Source organism: Oryza brachyantha, chromosome 6 (assembly GCF_000231095.2).
Source record: "Oryza brachyantha chromosome 6, ObraRS2, whole genome shotgun sequence".
In the NCBI taxonomy this organism is placed as follows: domain Eukaryota; kingdom Viridiplantae; phylum Streptophyta; class Magnoliopsida; order Poales; family Poaceae; genus Oryza; species Oryza brachyantha.
Window position 1 is genome coordinate 813,335 of NC_023168.2, and position 16,861 is coordinate 830,195.

Genomic DNA, 16,861 nt, shown 5'->3' on the forward strand with positions numbered 1-16,861 from the left:
TAGGAGGCCATGGACTTGGACTGTGGATGAGCAAATTCTTAATTTTTTTGTTGTTACAAATAAAAAATGTTTCTTTCTTTCTTCTTGTTGTTGCTGTGGTCTCTGTTCTTGAGTTAGTTGGCGCCTATCTGTCAGGCTTGATTCCTTTCAGAAATAAATAGTGCAGGGGTTGGTGTGCAGCTAAAATACTTTATTGCTGTGCCACATTTTGGTGTTGCATCAAACCATCAGAGTCCAAGCTGTTTTGTTTAGGTGAAAAGAAGAAGAAAACCTGCGAGATGCTTGGCTTGTTTGGCGCTTATAACAAGCTAATCAGAGCAGCAAACCTTAGAATGGATGAATGGATTTTCTTCTCTCTGTTGTTGATTCAACTTGTCTGTGTGATTAAAGGAGAGATCAGAGCATTGATTGATTGATTGATTGATTGATTCAATTAGCTGGTTGCCGTTGCAGTGTCAGCATTGAGAGAGTTCAGCATCATGTGTGTGTTCGTAGTGGGCTAGTCATTGCCTGGTGGTTGAGCTGAGCTCCTCCTCCTCCTGTTGTAACCTGTCACATTTGCAGTGCTGGCCAGAGAGAGACGCCTTCGTTCCTCCTGGTAATTACCAATTGCATAAGTAGTATTCCCTCCGTTCCAGTTCCAAGTATTAGAATTGAACATACATATTAAGAAAGTTGATAAAAATTAAATGAAAAAAACTGTGACGAGTTAAGAAGAAAAACTATTAGTGATGGAAGTTTATGATTAGATGAAAAGAGAATATAGCTATAGAAACTATCGTGTTTGGGATAAATTTTTAACGTCAGAAATAATTATATTTTGGGATGAATAAACCAATTATATTTAGTGATGGAAATTGTATATGTTTTATTTGTTTTTTAATTGGATCATTTATTTGTCAAGGCAATGACATGGTACCACCTGCCAATTAGCATTGCAACAATATTGCATGGTTGGTGCTGAATAGAGAGAGAGAGGTCTAGAGAGATGTTGGGTTCAGTAGTTTGAGTCACATGTTTCTCGAGTGATGATGGCCATCTTTCCTTTTCTTTAATTTGGTGAGAAATCATACTCCACGGGCACGGCCTGGAAACAGCTTATTAAACACTGATTTATTCGAGTTTAATGGGGAAAAACAGGAGAAGAAACAAAAAATAGCAGGTAACAAGTCTAACGACAGGGGGTTCTTTGTCAAAAAAATTTATCATGTTTTCCATTCCGTCTCTTCAGAGTTCATCAGCTAATCATCATCGTTGATTTACAGTCCTCAACTAACTCAGCTCGTCAGGCAAAATCCTGAAAAATCCACAGATTAAAACAACCATGTATATAGCAACGTCGGTAATAAATTAAGTTAAAGCCAAAATTATCTACACAGCCACAGCTAAAATTTAAATTCTAAAATGTAAATTTATAGGTGATTTTGGAGTTTATTTTTCACCGATCAAGTTACTTTCCCGTGTTTGGTTTTCAACCCGCTATTTTTTTAAAATAAAACCTCATTGTAACTCAGCCAATTATATTGAGAAGATACAAACTTATCGAGATCAAATCGAGACCAAACTTAGATAAACTGATGGGAGGCAACCCTGTGAGAGGAGAAGCAGGCCGGGTAGAAATGGAGGGTGTTGGTTACGGGAGCCGGTTACTCTAACTTACGTTATGGCGGCTGATATGTGGGCTCATATATGACGGGGCTCACTGTCAGCCGGAGGACGTGTCCATTGGTTACGTGGTCACCGTCGAGGGGCGAGGACAAAGGAGATGGTCGGCGTTCCGGAAAGCGACCGCTCTCGCCGGCGGCAACGACGACGGACGGATGCGGCGCCGGCACGCTTCCTTCCTCCCCGACCGACGCCGGCCGCGCGCCCGGCACTACAGTGCACGCTGCTGCTGCTCCTGCCATCGTCTTCTCGACCGGTTAGCATGTGCCATCTCCCACTTTTAACTCTTTGCTTGCATGCTCTGATTACATAATATTTATCGTTTTGAATGTAGTTAAATTAAATTGATTAAACTTTAAATATGAATAATTTGTAAAATATTTACTTTAGAAACAGGAATAGATTAATCTCAAAGGTACAACAATATATATATATATATATATATATATATATATATATGGTTATAGAAAATATTGGTTAAAGTGGATTTTTAAGACCGCGTACTCGTCTAAAACAACAATTATTTTCAAATATTGGTACATTTGAAGCTTAAATTCAGGCCATGGAAGAAAACCAAACAAACTAATGAAAATAGCTTTAGTTTCTTCCCACAGATTACCCCTCTTCGAGCTCTCTCAACTGTTATGGCTTATTTGAAAAAAAAATTATAGGACCTTCACACGAAACAGTTTATTTTTTAAAAAGATTTTACATAAAATTCCTAATACCTAGACAAACTGATGTGCACATGGAGCCATCCTCCTTGCATTAACACGGACTAATAATCACAAGGTAGTCACAGCGACAGTGACAATTCGCACTGATTGCACAACCGAATCATGGCGCTTGCCTGAAGCGAACATTCCCGGCCGGATTGATGAACGATCACAAAACCAATAACTGTCGACATACGTACTACTCAATTACATGTATACGACTGAAACACTGCACCTATTGATTAGGTAAGGTTAAGTAAATGACACTGTAGCCATTGATCAATTGGATCATACATAAATCCGATAGTTAAATCGTACCATAACAATTTCCAACCAATAAACTTATCGATATGAAGCATATATGCATGCCTGCCATAGTGCCATGCCAATGATCCAGTGACAAGCTGCGGCAGGCTGCACAGTACTGCAGCACCTAGCTCCAGAGGAGCAGCTGCACTGCTGCACATCTCAATCTTTTTTATTTGCTCATGAATAAAAATAAAAAATTTATCTTAAATTTTAAATTTTAGGGTATTTTTGCCGAAGTTTAATTTTCAGAATTGCTTTCTAAATCGCCACGAGCGAACGCGTATATAAAATTTTTATTTATAAATTATTTTTCATTTACATATATACTGTTTGTCTTTTACAATCGCCCCGACATTCTCTCTTGCATCAAAGCAAAGATGCTGATCGAATTGCTGAGGCCATGAGTTTCAGAGGCTCTCATTGGTCGATCGATCGATGCGATGCATACGTGAGTGTCTTGTTCTGGACATCGGGAGAAGATGGAGAGTGCCTGAAACTGTATATACACTTTGTTTTGATGCTGGATCCACAGATCTGACAGTGTTTATGGAATTATTGGCGTACGATCCTGTTACTATACTCAGGTTTCAGAATTCAGACAGCCGCTGGTTTATGCACTTGACCTGATAGGCTCATACTGTTGTGCCTGCCTTAGGCCGTGCTCGTTTGAGTGGGGATAAGTTAATTTACCCTGACACGGAAAACGTAATAAAATATTAATACATGATTAATTAATTATTAATAAATATAAAATAGATTAATATGATTTTTAAAACAACTTTTCTATAGAATTTTTTTAAAAAAATACACTCTTTAGCAGTTCAAAAAACGTGTGCGCAATAAACGAGAGAATATGTTAACTCAGAGGAGGTGGACGAACGCGACCTTAGTATATATGCCTAGATTAGATGTTTCAGTCTCAGTTCTACTTATAGAGTTATAGAATGTGGTGAAAAGTTCTGGCTGTCATTAGTAGTAGCGACCGGTGAGGACTGAGGACGGAGACAAGAGTAAGTTTTTTTTTCCCCTCAAACTATATGTCTGCGTAGTGCGTATTGCAGGAACACTGGCTGTTAGACCACAGGTACATCGGCGGTCAGACTGTCAGGCCCGACGATCAGATCAACATGTGCCAGAAATATTTTGGTATTATTTGATCTTTCTGGTTTTGGACTTTTTTTTCCATAGATTTGACTTCTAGATGATTTCTATAAGTATGAATACCGTTGTTATGCTAATGTTGAGTCAAGTTAGTAAATAATTTGTGGTCGGATATAGTTTCTTGTTCGATTCACGTGAATATAATGTATTTGATGTCTTGGGAGAGTGTTGCTGGTGATGGATCAGAAGTCAACTTGGGTGAAGATGATGTCCGGATGATCATGATATCATATAGGATGCTTAGGCTAGGGAACAATGCATATGGTGATAAAGATTCTATACGACATATGATGGGAGATTGTGTGCGTGTGGAAAAAGTAGTTAAATTTGGATGGAATCCAAATTTGGAAAGATTGGAGTTTGTTTTGGAGTAAGATAAGTTTGTTTCGTGTATGTGAAGATTTTCTAATGGATCAGTACTCCTATCATGAGTTGGATTTGTGACATTAGGTTGCATATCCATGGGTATAAATAGTAGATGGGTGGTGGCCTCCCTGTATCGATTTTAGTGTGTCGAGTTAAGAGAAAAGTTAGGGTTTCGAGTTTATTCAAATTTAGAGAGGAGTGTGATTGTTGCACTTTGTAAACATAAATAAATGTAGTAAAGATCAATCTATTTTGAAAAGTTCATTGATTTGTGTTTCATTAGTGTCTTAAATGTACTAATTTCAATTTTATGTACTTTTTGGGCCTTGCCAATTAGCCCGATTAGCAACTAATCAATAGGCAAGTAACTTGGCATATGTCGGAATTTTGGGGTAATCGGATGCGAAACTAGGTAAATGCTTGGCCCATCAAGGGCCCATTGATACTCCTAGCGTATTGGGCCTATCATAATAGATAGGGCTCATTAATAAATCGGGCTAATCGTGCCAACAACCACCAACTCTACCCACGCACGCACGACTGTTAGTCTCGGTCAGCTGGGCCCACAAATTTCTTCCTTCCGGAGTTGTGACGATTTTAACTTGGTGTGAAAATTATTGAGAGAAGTATCGCATCAAATATTTAACTGGATGTCGGAAAGGGTTTTTGGACACAAATAAAAAAACGAATTTCACGGCTAGCCTAGAAACCGCGAGACGAGTCTTTTGAGCCTAATTAATCCGTCATTAGTACATGATAGTTACTGTAGCACTTATGGTTAATCATGTGCTAATTAGGCTCAAAAGATTCGTATCAAGATTTCTTTCAGAACTGTGCAATTAGTTTTTTTTCATCTATGTTTAATGCTTTATTTAGGTGTCCAAAAATTCGATGTGATGTTTTTGGAAAAAAAATTTAGTAACTAAGCCTTAAACATATCTCAATTTGCATCCTTTTTGATCCGGGGACATCCAAACCTACACAGATATGCACCAAAGCTTGGGCTTTCTTGTTCTTTCTCAGCAAGAGTATTCCTATTTTGTTCGGACAAGAGATAATAATGCATAAGTGTTTAGATTCGTTATCATCCTCCTACGACGAACGGATTACAAATCATATGAGACAGGAAAAACAGGTGGCACGTTTCCATGCCAATAAGGTTCTCTAACTTTCTATTAAAAAGTTAGAGATGAACAGTGTTGTGACTTTAGATGCATTTTTAGCTGTTTGATCCACGACCAATGCACCCAATCGACCGCTACAGTACTGATGAACATCACGTACTCCCCCGTTCCAAAATAAATCAACTTTTCAGTTTTTAGGTATAATGTTTAACTCTTCATCTTATTAAAAAAATTTTACGATTCATAATTTTATTTTTATTAGATGATAAAACATAAATAGTATTTTATGTGTGACTAATTTTTTTAAAATTTTTTAAAATTTTTCAAATAAGACGGATGATCAAATGCTCGACACAAAAATCAAAAAGTTTGTTTTTTTACAGAGGGAGTATACTATAGCACTTTACTATTTGTTATCGTAGATACAGTGTTTAAAGTTAGGTTACTGTAGCCAAGACTAATTTTAATGCATGTTTTTTTTTTGCTTTTCTTAACTAAAATCAGAGAATCCGGATTGGTTTGCCTGGTGCACGTAGCAATTACAAAGGCGGGCAGTAGTAGTAGCCTAGTAGGAGTCCAATTGAGAGGGGAAGACGTACAGAGGACGGAGTCGCTGTCCTCCCGATCCCATAAATCACAACTCTTGCTGCCGCCGCCGGCGATTTCATCGAAGCCGCCGCCGCCGTCGTCCAAGCCGATCGATCTCACGCGCCGCGGATCGCCTCTCTTAGTCAGTCGCAGGTACGTACGGCTCGCCTCCCTCGATATACCCTCCCCCACAGCCCACCCCTCAGCCCAGAACGGCTCCGCGCGTGTTAGGGATTCGCGGAGCCGCCGCCGCCGCCGCTGCCGCTGCCTCGGAGCTCCGCCGCCGTCCCCATCCCCGTGTGGCGGCGACACCAGCATCGAGCGCCGTCGCCATAGGCTTCCCGACCGTCGTCGCCGCCGCCGGCCCCGTGCGCCGTCGCCCCCGACCGTCGTCGGCACAGCCTCCCCCGTGCGCATCTGCCGATTTATGGGTGATTTTTAAGCCTTTAGTTACCGTGGAATGCTTTCAGCATCAGCAATTTCTTCAGTATCAGTATGCAGCAAAGATCATGACTGAGCCTACTTTATCTTTGGGATTAAGCTGTTTCCTTTCCTGATTCAATTGCGTTGCTTCTTCTGTCATGCTAATGTTAAATCTATTCACTGCTATAAATTTGACTCAACATTACCTATGCAGTCACTAGCTATACAGTATGAGTTCGCTGGAGAGTGTAAGAGGGGATCTTGGTCTGCTTATTTTGTATCTAAACAAGGCTGAAGCAAGAGATAAGATTTGTAGAGCTATACAATATGGCTCAAAATTTGTGAGTAACGGAGAACCAGGACCTGCACAGAATGTTGACAAGTCAACTAGTCTAGCTCGGAAAGTTTTCCGACTTTTCAAGGTAAAGTTTGATCTTTTGTGCGGTAGATTTTGCAAATGTGAAGCTGGTTTCATATCTTTACACGATCTATGGCATCGCATTGTTTTTGCAGTTTGTTAATGATCTGCACGCTTTGATTAGTCCTCCTGCCAAAGGAACTCCACTTCCACTGATCTTACTTGGAAAGGTATGCTGAAGCTGGTATTGCCTTGTAAGACCTCAATGAGCTTTTTTTTTTATAATTATCGTCTCATTTTTGCTTCATGTTCCAGTCGAAGAATGCCCTGCTATCAACCTTCCTCTTTCTAGACCAAATTGTATGGGCTGGAAGGACAGGAATATATAAGGTTTGAATTCCCTCACATCATTATTGATATAAACTTCACATGTAATATGGTTTTACTCTACCTAGATTGTGTCAGTAAAATGAATGGAACATAATCTAATTCTTTATATAGAATAAGGAGCGAGCAGAATTCCTCAGCAAGATAGCATTTTATTGCTTTCTGGGCTCCAACACATGTACTAGTATTATCGAGGTATGAGACTTCAGACTAGAATCTATTCAATTGTGTGCCTGATGTTCTTACTATGAAGAGCATACCACCTGACTAGTGCTACATTCTAGTTAGCTGAGCTTCAGCGGTTGTCCAAGTCAATGAAGAAATTAGAGAAGGAGCTTAAACACCAAGAGCTACATAAGGTACCATCTATATGAATATATGACAATAGCACAATGTAACCGTTTTCATGTCTTGCTTTTGATGACTAAACGGTCTATACTGGGGATGGCAGAATGAGCAGTATCAGATGAAACTGCAGAAGTGCAACGAGAGGCGTCTCGCTCTCATCAAATCGAGCCTCGACATAGTTGTTGCTATTGGGTTGCTTCAATTGGCTCCAAAGAAGGTGACTCCTAGGGTCACAGGGGCGTTTGGATTTGCTAGCTCGCTTATTGCTTGTTATCAGGTATCTTACTCTGACATGCGTCGTTCATGTGGACTGCCGTCTCTTTAGAGCAACCGCAAAAGTTGAAACTTCACTCTGATCTGTTCTATTTCCTCTACAGTTGCTTCCTGCCCCAGCCAAATCCAAGTGATCAAACCTGAAGGAGGCAGCTGCTCGTCAATTGGCAGTTCCAATGTTGCAAGCAATAAGAAATAAATCTGAAGCTGCTTCATTGACTCATGTGGACTTGATATTCCTTTCTGGGGTATATGCATGGCTAATATGATCTAGTGGGCTGCTGCAGCTGTAATTTTAGGCGCAGTGCTTCTGTGCTTGTGACCAAAATAAGAAACTTGGCATGGTAAATCTTGCATTAGTGTTGGGATTAGTTAATAAGAATTGTTATTATACATCTCTTTTATGTTTTGTACCTTGAGCAAGAGGCTCGAGTATTCGGCGGGCCGTAGGTCGGCTCGCTACTCTTTGCGTGGGCCGGCGTAGCTACCTAGTAGGCCTCCAGTCCTGTTGAGTTTCTCCGTTAGAGGCGAGTGGCACTTACCGAGGATTTTTTTTTGAGAAATATTATTAATTTAATAAAAAATCGTAAAATTAGATACCGTCTTTGAAAAATTACAAATTTAGCACCCTGTCGACCGGTGGTTAATCGATTGGGCCCTTCGACAGGACTATGTTGAACTGCTGCTGTTTGACAGAGCCCTATCGAACAACCAGCGTTCTATTGGGCCTACCACCTGGTACTGCGAGGCCTATCGAACTGTTGTAGGCCAATTGGGCCCTCCCATCGTCCTTGTCGATCAACTGGCAATTCGACACGCACATGTCTAGGGCCTGTCGAACAGGGGAAGCTCGATGGGACAGTTCGATAGGCCCTATCGAACTCTTAACCTTTTTTCTTCTCGCCAGTCGACCGTTGGCCGCTCGATACGTGGCCTATCAAACTACGGCAATTCGACATGGAGCTAAATTTACGATTTTCCATGGACGGTCTAATCTTACGATTTTTCATTAAAATAATAATATTTCTTAAAAGAATTACTGACCGAGTATATCATATATACCACGTACACATGCTAATAGAAAGCTACAAATATTATAATGCATTTCAGTTCTTTCAAACCCTAATGCCTTTGCCGCTTGCCTCGTTAAATTCTAATGCATTTCGTCTCCACTTTATGAAACTCTAGTGTAATAATTGTTCTAAAAATAGCCTTCGTGAGATAAAATAATTTCAACAAACTCCACTATAATAATTGTTCTGGAAATAGTCTTTACGTGGAATAAACGGGTGAGAAAAGAATAGTGTTTCTTAACATATATAGGATAAAGTCAGTGCCACCTCGATGGCGAGGAGCCACCATGACCAAAGCAAGCAAACAGTGCCCTCCATATGTGCAGATGGCACGAAGCCATACGACTGCTGCTCTCACAGAGGCAAACCCATCTGCCACGTGTGAAACAAATTACGGCACCCTTTTACTCACGCTTTATAGACCATCTACCACTTTATATATGTCTATATTTATTATCATTTATATGAACCTATATCAATCTAAAATGGAGTGTGTCTTTAACTCATAAGTTTAATTTTACACCACTCTATTATTTCAAAATAAGTTTATTTTTAAGCAATCGATTTATAAAAGTATGAAAATAAACTTATTTCAAAATGAGTTTATTTTTGACAACACCTCACCTCTTGTATGTTTTTTTGATGGTTCAATTACCGAACGTGACACCAGATCACGAATATATATCTAACCATAGCATTACAGTTACATGATTTGATGAATTTTTGGGCTGTGAATTGTTGTTTATATTAGTTCGGTTATTTTGGTTAATTGATAACTACTCCCTCTGTTTTGAATTTGACACCGCTGATTCTAGGATATATGTTTGACCGTCCGTATTATTTCATTTTTATGGAAGTATGCAAAACTATAAGTTCTTCTTGTAATAATAATCAAATCAAGTCATAATTTAAAAGCGAAGAGAGTATAATTAAATTAACTAAAATTATTTTTGGTTAGTCTCAACCAGTGACCGAAAAAACCAGTTTCAGTTTCAATTTAGCACGGTTTTGGTTTCGATTAGTTTGATTCGTTTTTTTTTTTTTCTTCCGACCCCTAGGAAGAGGTGGCAGTAGCAGGCGGTCAACGGACGGCCATGGCATGGACACGTGGCCATCCTGGACGACAGCACGTGTCAGTGCGAGTTGGTGTCAGTTCCCAGATCAAATGGAACCAAGGAAAAGGCTCCCTCCAATGGCAATCGAGCGTGCAGACCACCGTCCCACGTATGCATTTGCCGCGTTTGCGCGGGCGGCGCCATGGACGGCCACGCCCCGGGCCTCCTATGTTTGGATGGATTCAGGCTCAGGCTCAGGCTCACGTGCCCGTACCGTACCGAGTATATAACTATTTGTAATATTTAAATATCTACTGTATTTTTGTATAATTATTTTTACATTGACTCCTATGATTTCAATCAATGCAATTATTCCAAGGCAACCAAATACTTAGGAAAACAAATCTAATTAATATGCAATATAAAAATAAATTACCGAAATATTTAAAAATAAATTATCAAAATATTTAAATAAAACTTCTAACATCTTTGTAGTCTACGGTAAACAATTTAGAAGTATAGACATTTTTAAAATGAAGGCAGTACTTTGGTTTGTCCGCGCTGCATGACGTCAATCATCATCAGTAACAACTTATAGGGTTTTTTTAAGTCACTTGTCACATCGAATGTTTGGATATTAATTAGGAGTTAAATATAGACTGATATTAAAATTAATTGTATAAATAAAGGCTTCATTAGAAAATTTTTTTAAGTCTAATTAATCCACGATTAGCAAATGTTTACTGTAGCATCACATTCGCTGACTATGGAGCTCAATAGATTCGTCTCGCGAAATAGTCCAGAATGTAAGATGAGTTTTATTAATAGTCTATATTTAATACCTCTAATTAGTGTCTAAATATTCGATGTGACAGGGACTTTAAAAAAAAGTTAAGAGAAACCAAACATGCACTACAAATAAAAAAAAAGCATAACCAGCGGTCCTAATCTGGATCAGCACCACGTGGCAGCAGGGAGTAGCGGAATAGAGATACAGTAGCTGGTAGGCACAAGTAGAGACCCTTGTCAACAAAAAGATTTAGGGTGCGTTTGGTTGGTGGTGAGTATGCGCATCCATATTTTTAGTGATATGGTGATCTAGATTTACGTTTGGTTAGATCGATAAGATTATCTAATGTTTTATTTAGTTGGATGGATAAGGATGAAGGGATGAGCATATTTAATTAATAAATAATAATATTAATTAATCAATATAAATATTATCTTAATTAGTATAAATTAACAATGAAATATATATATATATCATCACTAATTAACACTAATCTAAACTTGTTAATTAGTAATTAATAACATAATACATTAATTATCACTAAACAATCAGTAATGAACATCGTTAGTAAATGTCCTATCTATGAAATATTTTCTTGTGTGTCACGCTATCAGCTTCGTCTATGAACGAAACACGAGCTGCCATTTCAAGTACAGCCAACCAAATAGTACTTTAGACTCGAGGATTGGATTCGGACGCCCAGCCCAGCAGCGATGGGGCCCGGCCGTTGCGTTTGCTCCGATCCAAAGAAAAACCCACCGCCCCACGCAGACACGCGGTTTGCGCGGCCGCCCGCCAACCGTCTTCGTCTCCGTACCATACTACACGAGTCCTGGCCGCCACTGCCACCCCGCCGCCCTACCATACCCACCCCCACGTTGCACACTCCCTCCTGCTTCTGCTTTCTGGGTGAAGCTGAACGGTTTTTGCTGGTTTCAGCTCAACAAGAAGTGACACTGCCAAATATGCTTGGATTACATACAATTAAAAGAACCCAAAGTCAAACTCTGACATTACGATTTTATTACAACTCTCTAACATTATAATTTAGAGATTACAACTGGATTGAGCCGAGAAACAAGATGATCTCTTGATATAGAATTGTTGAACACCTTCTTTTAACAACACCTAATGAGAGTCTTGCGAACAAACGAAAGCCGAGCTACAACAAACTTCTAATTTAGAAACGATGAAATAAGAAAGGAGAAAGTAGAAAAAAAGTTTTAAGGAAGTACCATATTGTAACTTGGTTCCGAGGGAATTTCGAGAGGATCCATTGCATATAGATGAAATTAAAACAAATTAATTTATTGGGAATTCACGAAACTAAGCTCTCCTCCATTACTGGCATTGACGCCGGGGCTGAATAGGGAACAAGGAGACAATGAGATGTTGAAAACAAGAAATCCTGAATTACAAGAGCGATTTGGAGGACACTTACGTTTCTTGACTCCTGCGGTCCTGCCCTCCCAGGCTGATAGGTATGTTTGATTTGGCTCATTCTAAATCCATTCTTATTTAGGTATATACACATGTATACATGGTTTGGGCCCCCTAGTTCAGGGGCCCTAGGCCGTTGCCCTTCTCGCCATGGCTCAGGAACGACCCTAATTAAATCTATACACATAGCATATTCAAATTTAGAATTTGGATTTTTTTTTCTAGATGAATAAATTTTTATTTTAAGTATGGACGATAACCAGAAAATGAAGAAAAATAGCTTGCACCTTCCATCATTCCGTATATTTAACGCAGCCACACCCCTACACAAATTAAGTCTCCCTAAAAAGATAAATGAAATATACTACGCAAAAGACAAAACGATTCACCAACAAAAATTATTCGGTCTTAAATATTTAACATTTATAATAATCTATCACCTCTTTTTACTATTTTAATATATACTAATGAATCTTAATATATATACAAACAATATTTTTCATAGAAAAATCTTATGATATAAAATAAAAGTAATACTATTCATGCATTCATTCCGTACTTTAATACCCCTCCGTTTTATCATGTAAGGCTTTCTAGTCTTGACTAGATTTATAGAGATACTAATGAATCTAGACATATATACATAAATTATATACAATTATCAATTGATAAATTTAGTTAAGACTGAAAAGTCTTATAAGAAGATGTAAAATTTAATGCAATGCTTGTAAAGCTAATAAAAAATTATATCTCGACGGAGGGAGCAAGGACGAAGGCTGGACCGGTGGAGCATACACTGTAGTTACATAAACAGAAGACACTCCAACAGTGCAGACGAGAAGAATTGCCTCTGACGAAGAAGGAAGTGGTCAAGGTCAACCAGACGCCGCCCAAAAGCCCCGCTTTGTCGCCATCCGTCATTGCTTAACGCCGTCACGTCAACGTATCCCCTCGCTAAGCAAACCCACCCGCGCAACGCGACCCAATCCATCCGTCCGTCGCAGCGCGCGCGGACGCAACGCTCACCACGCCCACGTCAACCCAAACAAACCAAAAAAAAAAAAAAAAAACGCGTTTCCTCCTCTCGATCTCTCGCGGCGCCACCACACCACGCGGCCCCGACATCTCCAGCTCAGGCTCGGCTAGCTCTCGCCGTCCTCCTCCCCTTCCCGCCACGTGCGCGCGCCGCCCTCCCGCCCCCAAAATATCCATTTCTTTTCTTCTCTTGCCCAAACCAAATCCTATATAAACTCGCGCGCTTCCCGCTCAAACTCCCACCACGGCAACACTAGCTTCGATTCTTCTTCTTCTTCTGGACGGCGAGAGGTAGGCGGCAGCAAGATCGATCGATCGATCGATCTTTGTGTTGTTTGGTGATGGAGTACGACGAGCAGGGGGAGTACGCGACGGTGACGTCGGCGCCGCCGAAGCGGCCGGCGGGGAGGACCAAGTTCAGGGAGACGAGGCACCCGCTGTACCGCGGGGTGCGGCGGCGCGGGCCGGCGGGGAGGTGGGTGTGCGAGGTCAGGGAGCCCAACAAGAAGTCCCGCATCTGGCTCGGCACCTTCGCCACCGCCGAGGCCGCGGCGCGCGCCCACGACGTCGCCGCGCTGGCGCTGCGCGGCCGCGGGGCCTGCCTCAACTTCGCCGACTCCGCCCGCCTGCTCCGCGTCGACCCGGCCACGCTCGCCACCCCCGAGGACATCCGCCGCGCCGCCATCGAGCTCGCCGAGGCGTGCCCGCACGACGCCGCCGCCGCCGATGCCGCCGCCTCCACCTCCACCACCGTCGACACGACGGCGCCCGCGATGACGATGCATCACCAGGAGGACATGGCCACGCCGTCGTACGACTACGCGTACTACGGCAGCATGGACTTCGACCAGCCTTCCTACTACTACGACGGGATGGGCGGCGGCGGCGAGTACCAGAGCTGGCAAATGGACGGCGACGACGACGCCAGCGCCGGCAGCTACGGCGGCGGCGACGTCACTCTCTGGAGCTACTGAATGAGATCAAGTTGGAGCAGTTTTGAGCTCAACCAGCTTTGCTCCTCCTATACAACTAAGCTGTAGGAGAAATTAATGGAGATTTTTTCCTTCTTTAATTTCTTTTTTTACATTTTTTTCATGATAAAAGGCTGAGCTGGTAGGGAGTTCTACAGGGATCGATGAAATAAAGATTTTGAGATTGTAATACTAGAAAGAATGGGCATGCAAAAGGGAGTAAATTGCTATGCTCCTCTTCTTTTTTCTGTGGAGGAATAAAATGCCAGACTTCTTAATTAGAGCCAGTTTTTGGAGTTCCAGAGAAATGAAAGCTTTTGTTTTCTTCAAAATTGACTGTTTTAACTGAATGAGCCTGAGTACTCAAATAGTGGTAAATATATAAGTTGGAATGATTTTTTTTTCATGTTTGCAAAAGAAAATAATTTGTAAACAAAACTTTTATATACATGCATTCTTAGCGATTTAAAAAACAATGCTGAAAATAAACTTCAATAAAGAATTCTAAAATCAGCTTTAAATTTAAATTTAGAGTTAAGAATTCAATTTTTGATTTGTAAGTATAAGTAAAGGGAAAGATAGGGTGAGTATATCCTAAGTTAATAAGTTACTGGCGCACAGAATTCAGTGACTTTCTTGGTTTCACTTTGTTTTAGTGATTCAAGTGAGATTTCGAACTCCTTATCATCATGCTATCAGTGCCTGCACCTTTCGGAGGTAAACATGGCAACTATGCAGATGGCGACAGGATCAACCTGTCAGCATATGTAGACTTGTTTGGTGAGCTCGCAGCCCAGTTATCATAAGACCTACTAACGTCCTTCCTCATACTGAATTTTAAGTTATCATATATAGTGATTTTAAAGTTTTTTCACGAAAGTTTATTACTGTAATGGTTTTTAGATTAATAAAAATACATATATATATAAGTTTTATTTTTTTAATTAATAAAAAATACATATATATAAGTTTTGTTTTGTAAATTATTGTCATTTATAAATATATCATTTGTCATCACCCCCTATTACGATTCTTTTCCTCTCTTAGTACTACATACCCCAGTATCATACGAGTACTTTGCCAAAAGATAAAAAAAATACTATATACCTCGTATATGTCCGTGCTTATGCTTGTGGCTTAAAATTCCACTGGAGTGATCGTTTCGTATTTTTAGAAAAAATACCAAACACTATATTTTTGAGTGAAAAATAAGTTATGAATATAACTTTTATATATGTCCTCTTAGTAATTTATAAACCAAGACTAAAAAATAAACTACGATAAAAAGCTTTTAAAATCAACTTCAAATTTAAAATAAAAAAATAAAATTTAACTTACAAGAATAAATGAAATAAAAAGAAAATAAAACAAGAATCCATGACGACTTTGCAGACGCACGTGCTGAGTACTACTAACCCTGTAAATCTGTTATAGTAAAGGGCACATGTTGGTCCGAGCTTAAGATACTTGACGGGGAACCGTGCAAGTGATTAATTAAGGAAGGCATCATCTGATGACCGATGATTGCACGGCCTAATTAACTACTACCTACGTCCCGAATAAGACAATTTTTTTAGTTTGTAGATACGGCTATTTGTCTTATTTGAATTTTTTGTGATTAATATTTTTATTATTACCATGTAATAAAATATAAATAGTACTTTATGCATGACTAATTATTTTAAGTATTTATACAAATTTTTAACAAATTTTTAAATAAGACGAATGGTTAAAGTATCGAACATTTAAATCGAAAAATAACGTTATTATAGCACGGAGGCAGTAAACAAATCAATTATTAGTGGCCACACCCACACCGGCCCTAATCACCGAGACGCGTTTCCGCGGGCGGCGCAACGGGCTACAAACTGTCACGGAGCAGGAAGCAGCTGCACGAGCACGATTGATCGAGTCCTCCTCGGATTTGTTTATGTCAGAGGGCGGCGCTAGCACTTGTACTTGTAGCAGGTTCTGTGAATCTTGTGCACGTCGCACTGGCTCACGGCTCATGTTGATGAGTCACCGTCACGGCCAAATGGCAGCGACCGGACCAGCGGAGCCAACTCTGCGAATAATTTTCTATATATGTGTCACGCTAAAGTAGTCGAAACTAACAGCGGCGGAGCTCGAGCTACCATCCGACCTATACAGGAGGTGACCCCACCGCTGGACCAGAAGTACTGTTCCCATCCTACCAGGAATCAGTTCATATGGTTCAAATTCTATTTTAAAAATAAATTAATTTATATCCTCTTACCTACCTTCAATATATAAATCAATAAGTTTTATCTGTTTAATATTCTTATCTACTTTATCATCAACACTACTCTATTTATTTTAAAGGATAAGTATTTTTAGAAATTTGAATCTCGTTTTAGTGTGTACGGTTGACTCGATATCCCCGAATAGATAGTTTAGTTCATAGGCAAAGCTATATGGAACAAACAATTCACAGGGGGAGCTATATAGGACAAACAAGGAAGAGAATATCCTATATATACGTTGAGTGTGTATCCACCCTCACTAATAGTGATAATATGTGATTGTTTAGTTATAATTAGTATACTTTGTAATACCCAATTCTAATTAGTGTTAATTTCTAATAAGCGTTGATCATAGATATATTTTGTTATTAATGGATACTAATTATGGTAAAATGATGATTAATTTATATTACTAGTAATTCAATATGCTAATTCCATCCATACTAGTCCATCTAGACAGATAAAAAAATACAATCACATTCATCTAGCCAACATAAAACTAGATTGCATCACTA

General features: G+C 39.8%; 2 protein-coding genes across 5 annotated transcripts; both read left to right on the plus strand.

Annotated features, from left to right (window-relative positions):
* Positions 1-5,926: 5,926 nt before the first annotated feature.
* On the plus strand, positions 5,927-8,281 carry LOC102712174 (peroxisomal membrane protein 11-5). 4 transcript variants are annotated; one of them, XM_040525083.1, is made up of 9 exons: positions 5,927-6,082; positions 6,161-6,360; positions 6,567-6,774; positions 6,866-6,940; positions 7,026-7,100; positions 7,212-7,292; positions 7,382-7,456; positions 7,549-7,722; positions 7,823-8,281. In XM_040525083.1, exons 3-9 carry the CDS (start codon positions 6,583-6,585, stop codon positions 7,850-7,852), a joined length of 702 nt encoding a protein of 233 aa, XP_040381017.1. In that variant the 5' UTR covers positions 5,927-6,082; positions 6,161-6,360; positions 6,567-6,582; the 3' UTR covers positions 7,853-8,281. The 4 variants fall into 4 exon arrangements, with proteins under 4 accessions (XP_040381017.1, XP_040381018.1, XP_040381016.1 ...); XM_040525084.1 differs by having other exon boundaries at positions 6,161-6,338; XM_040525082.1 differs by lacking the exon at positions 6,161-6,360.
* Positions 8,282-13,365: 5,084 nt separating this feature from the next.
* On the plus strand, positions 13,366-14,381 carry LOC121054768 (dehydration-responsive element-binding protein 1C). Its single transcript, XM_040525397.1, has one exon. The coding sequence runs from the start codon at positions 13,453-13,455 to the stop codon at positions 14,083-14,085; it is 633 nt and encodes a 210-aa protein (XP_040381331.1). The 5' UTR covers positions 13,366-13,452; the 3' UTR covers positions 14,086-14,381.
* Positions 14,382-16,861: the final 2,480 nt, after the last annotated feature.

Bases quoted from the DNA above. Each gene is read 5' to 3' on its own strand.
- LOC102712174 (XM_040525083.1), top strand. From the start codon at position 6,583: ATGAGTTCGCTGGAGAGTGTAAGAGGGGATCTTGGTCTGCTTATTTTG. The intron at 6,775-6,865 runs GTAAAGTTTGAT...TTGTTTTTGCAG, and splicing joins AAGTTTTCCGACTTTTCAAG to TTTGTTAATGATCTGCACGC. The intron at 6,941-7,025 runs GTATGCTGAAGC...TTCATGTTCCAG, and splicing joins CACTGATCTTACTTGGAAAG to TCGAAGAATGCCCTGCTATC.
- LOC121054768 (XM_040525397.1), top strand. From the start codon at position 13,453: ATGGAGTACGACGAGCAGGGGGAGTACGCGACGGTGACGTCGGCGCCG.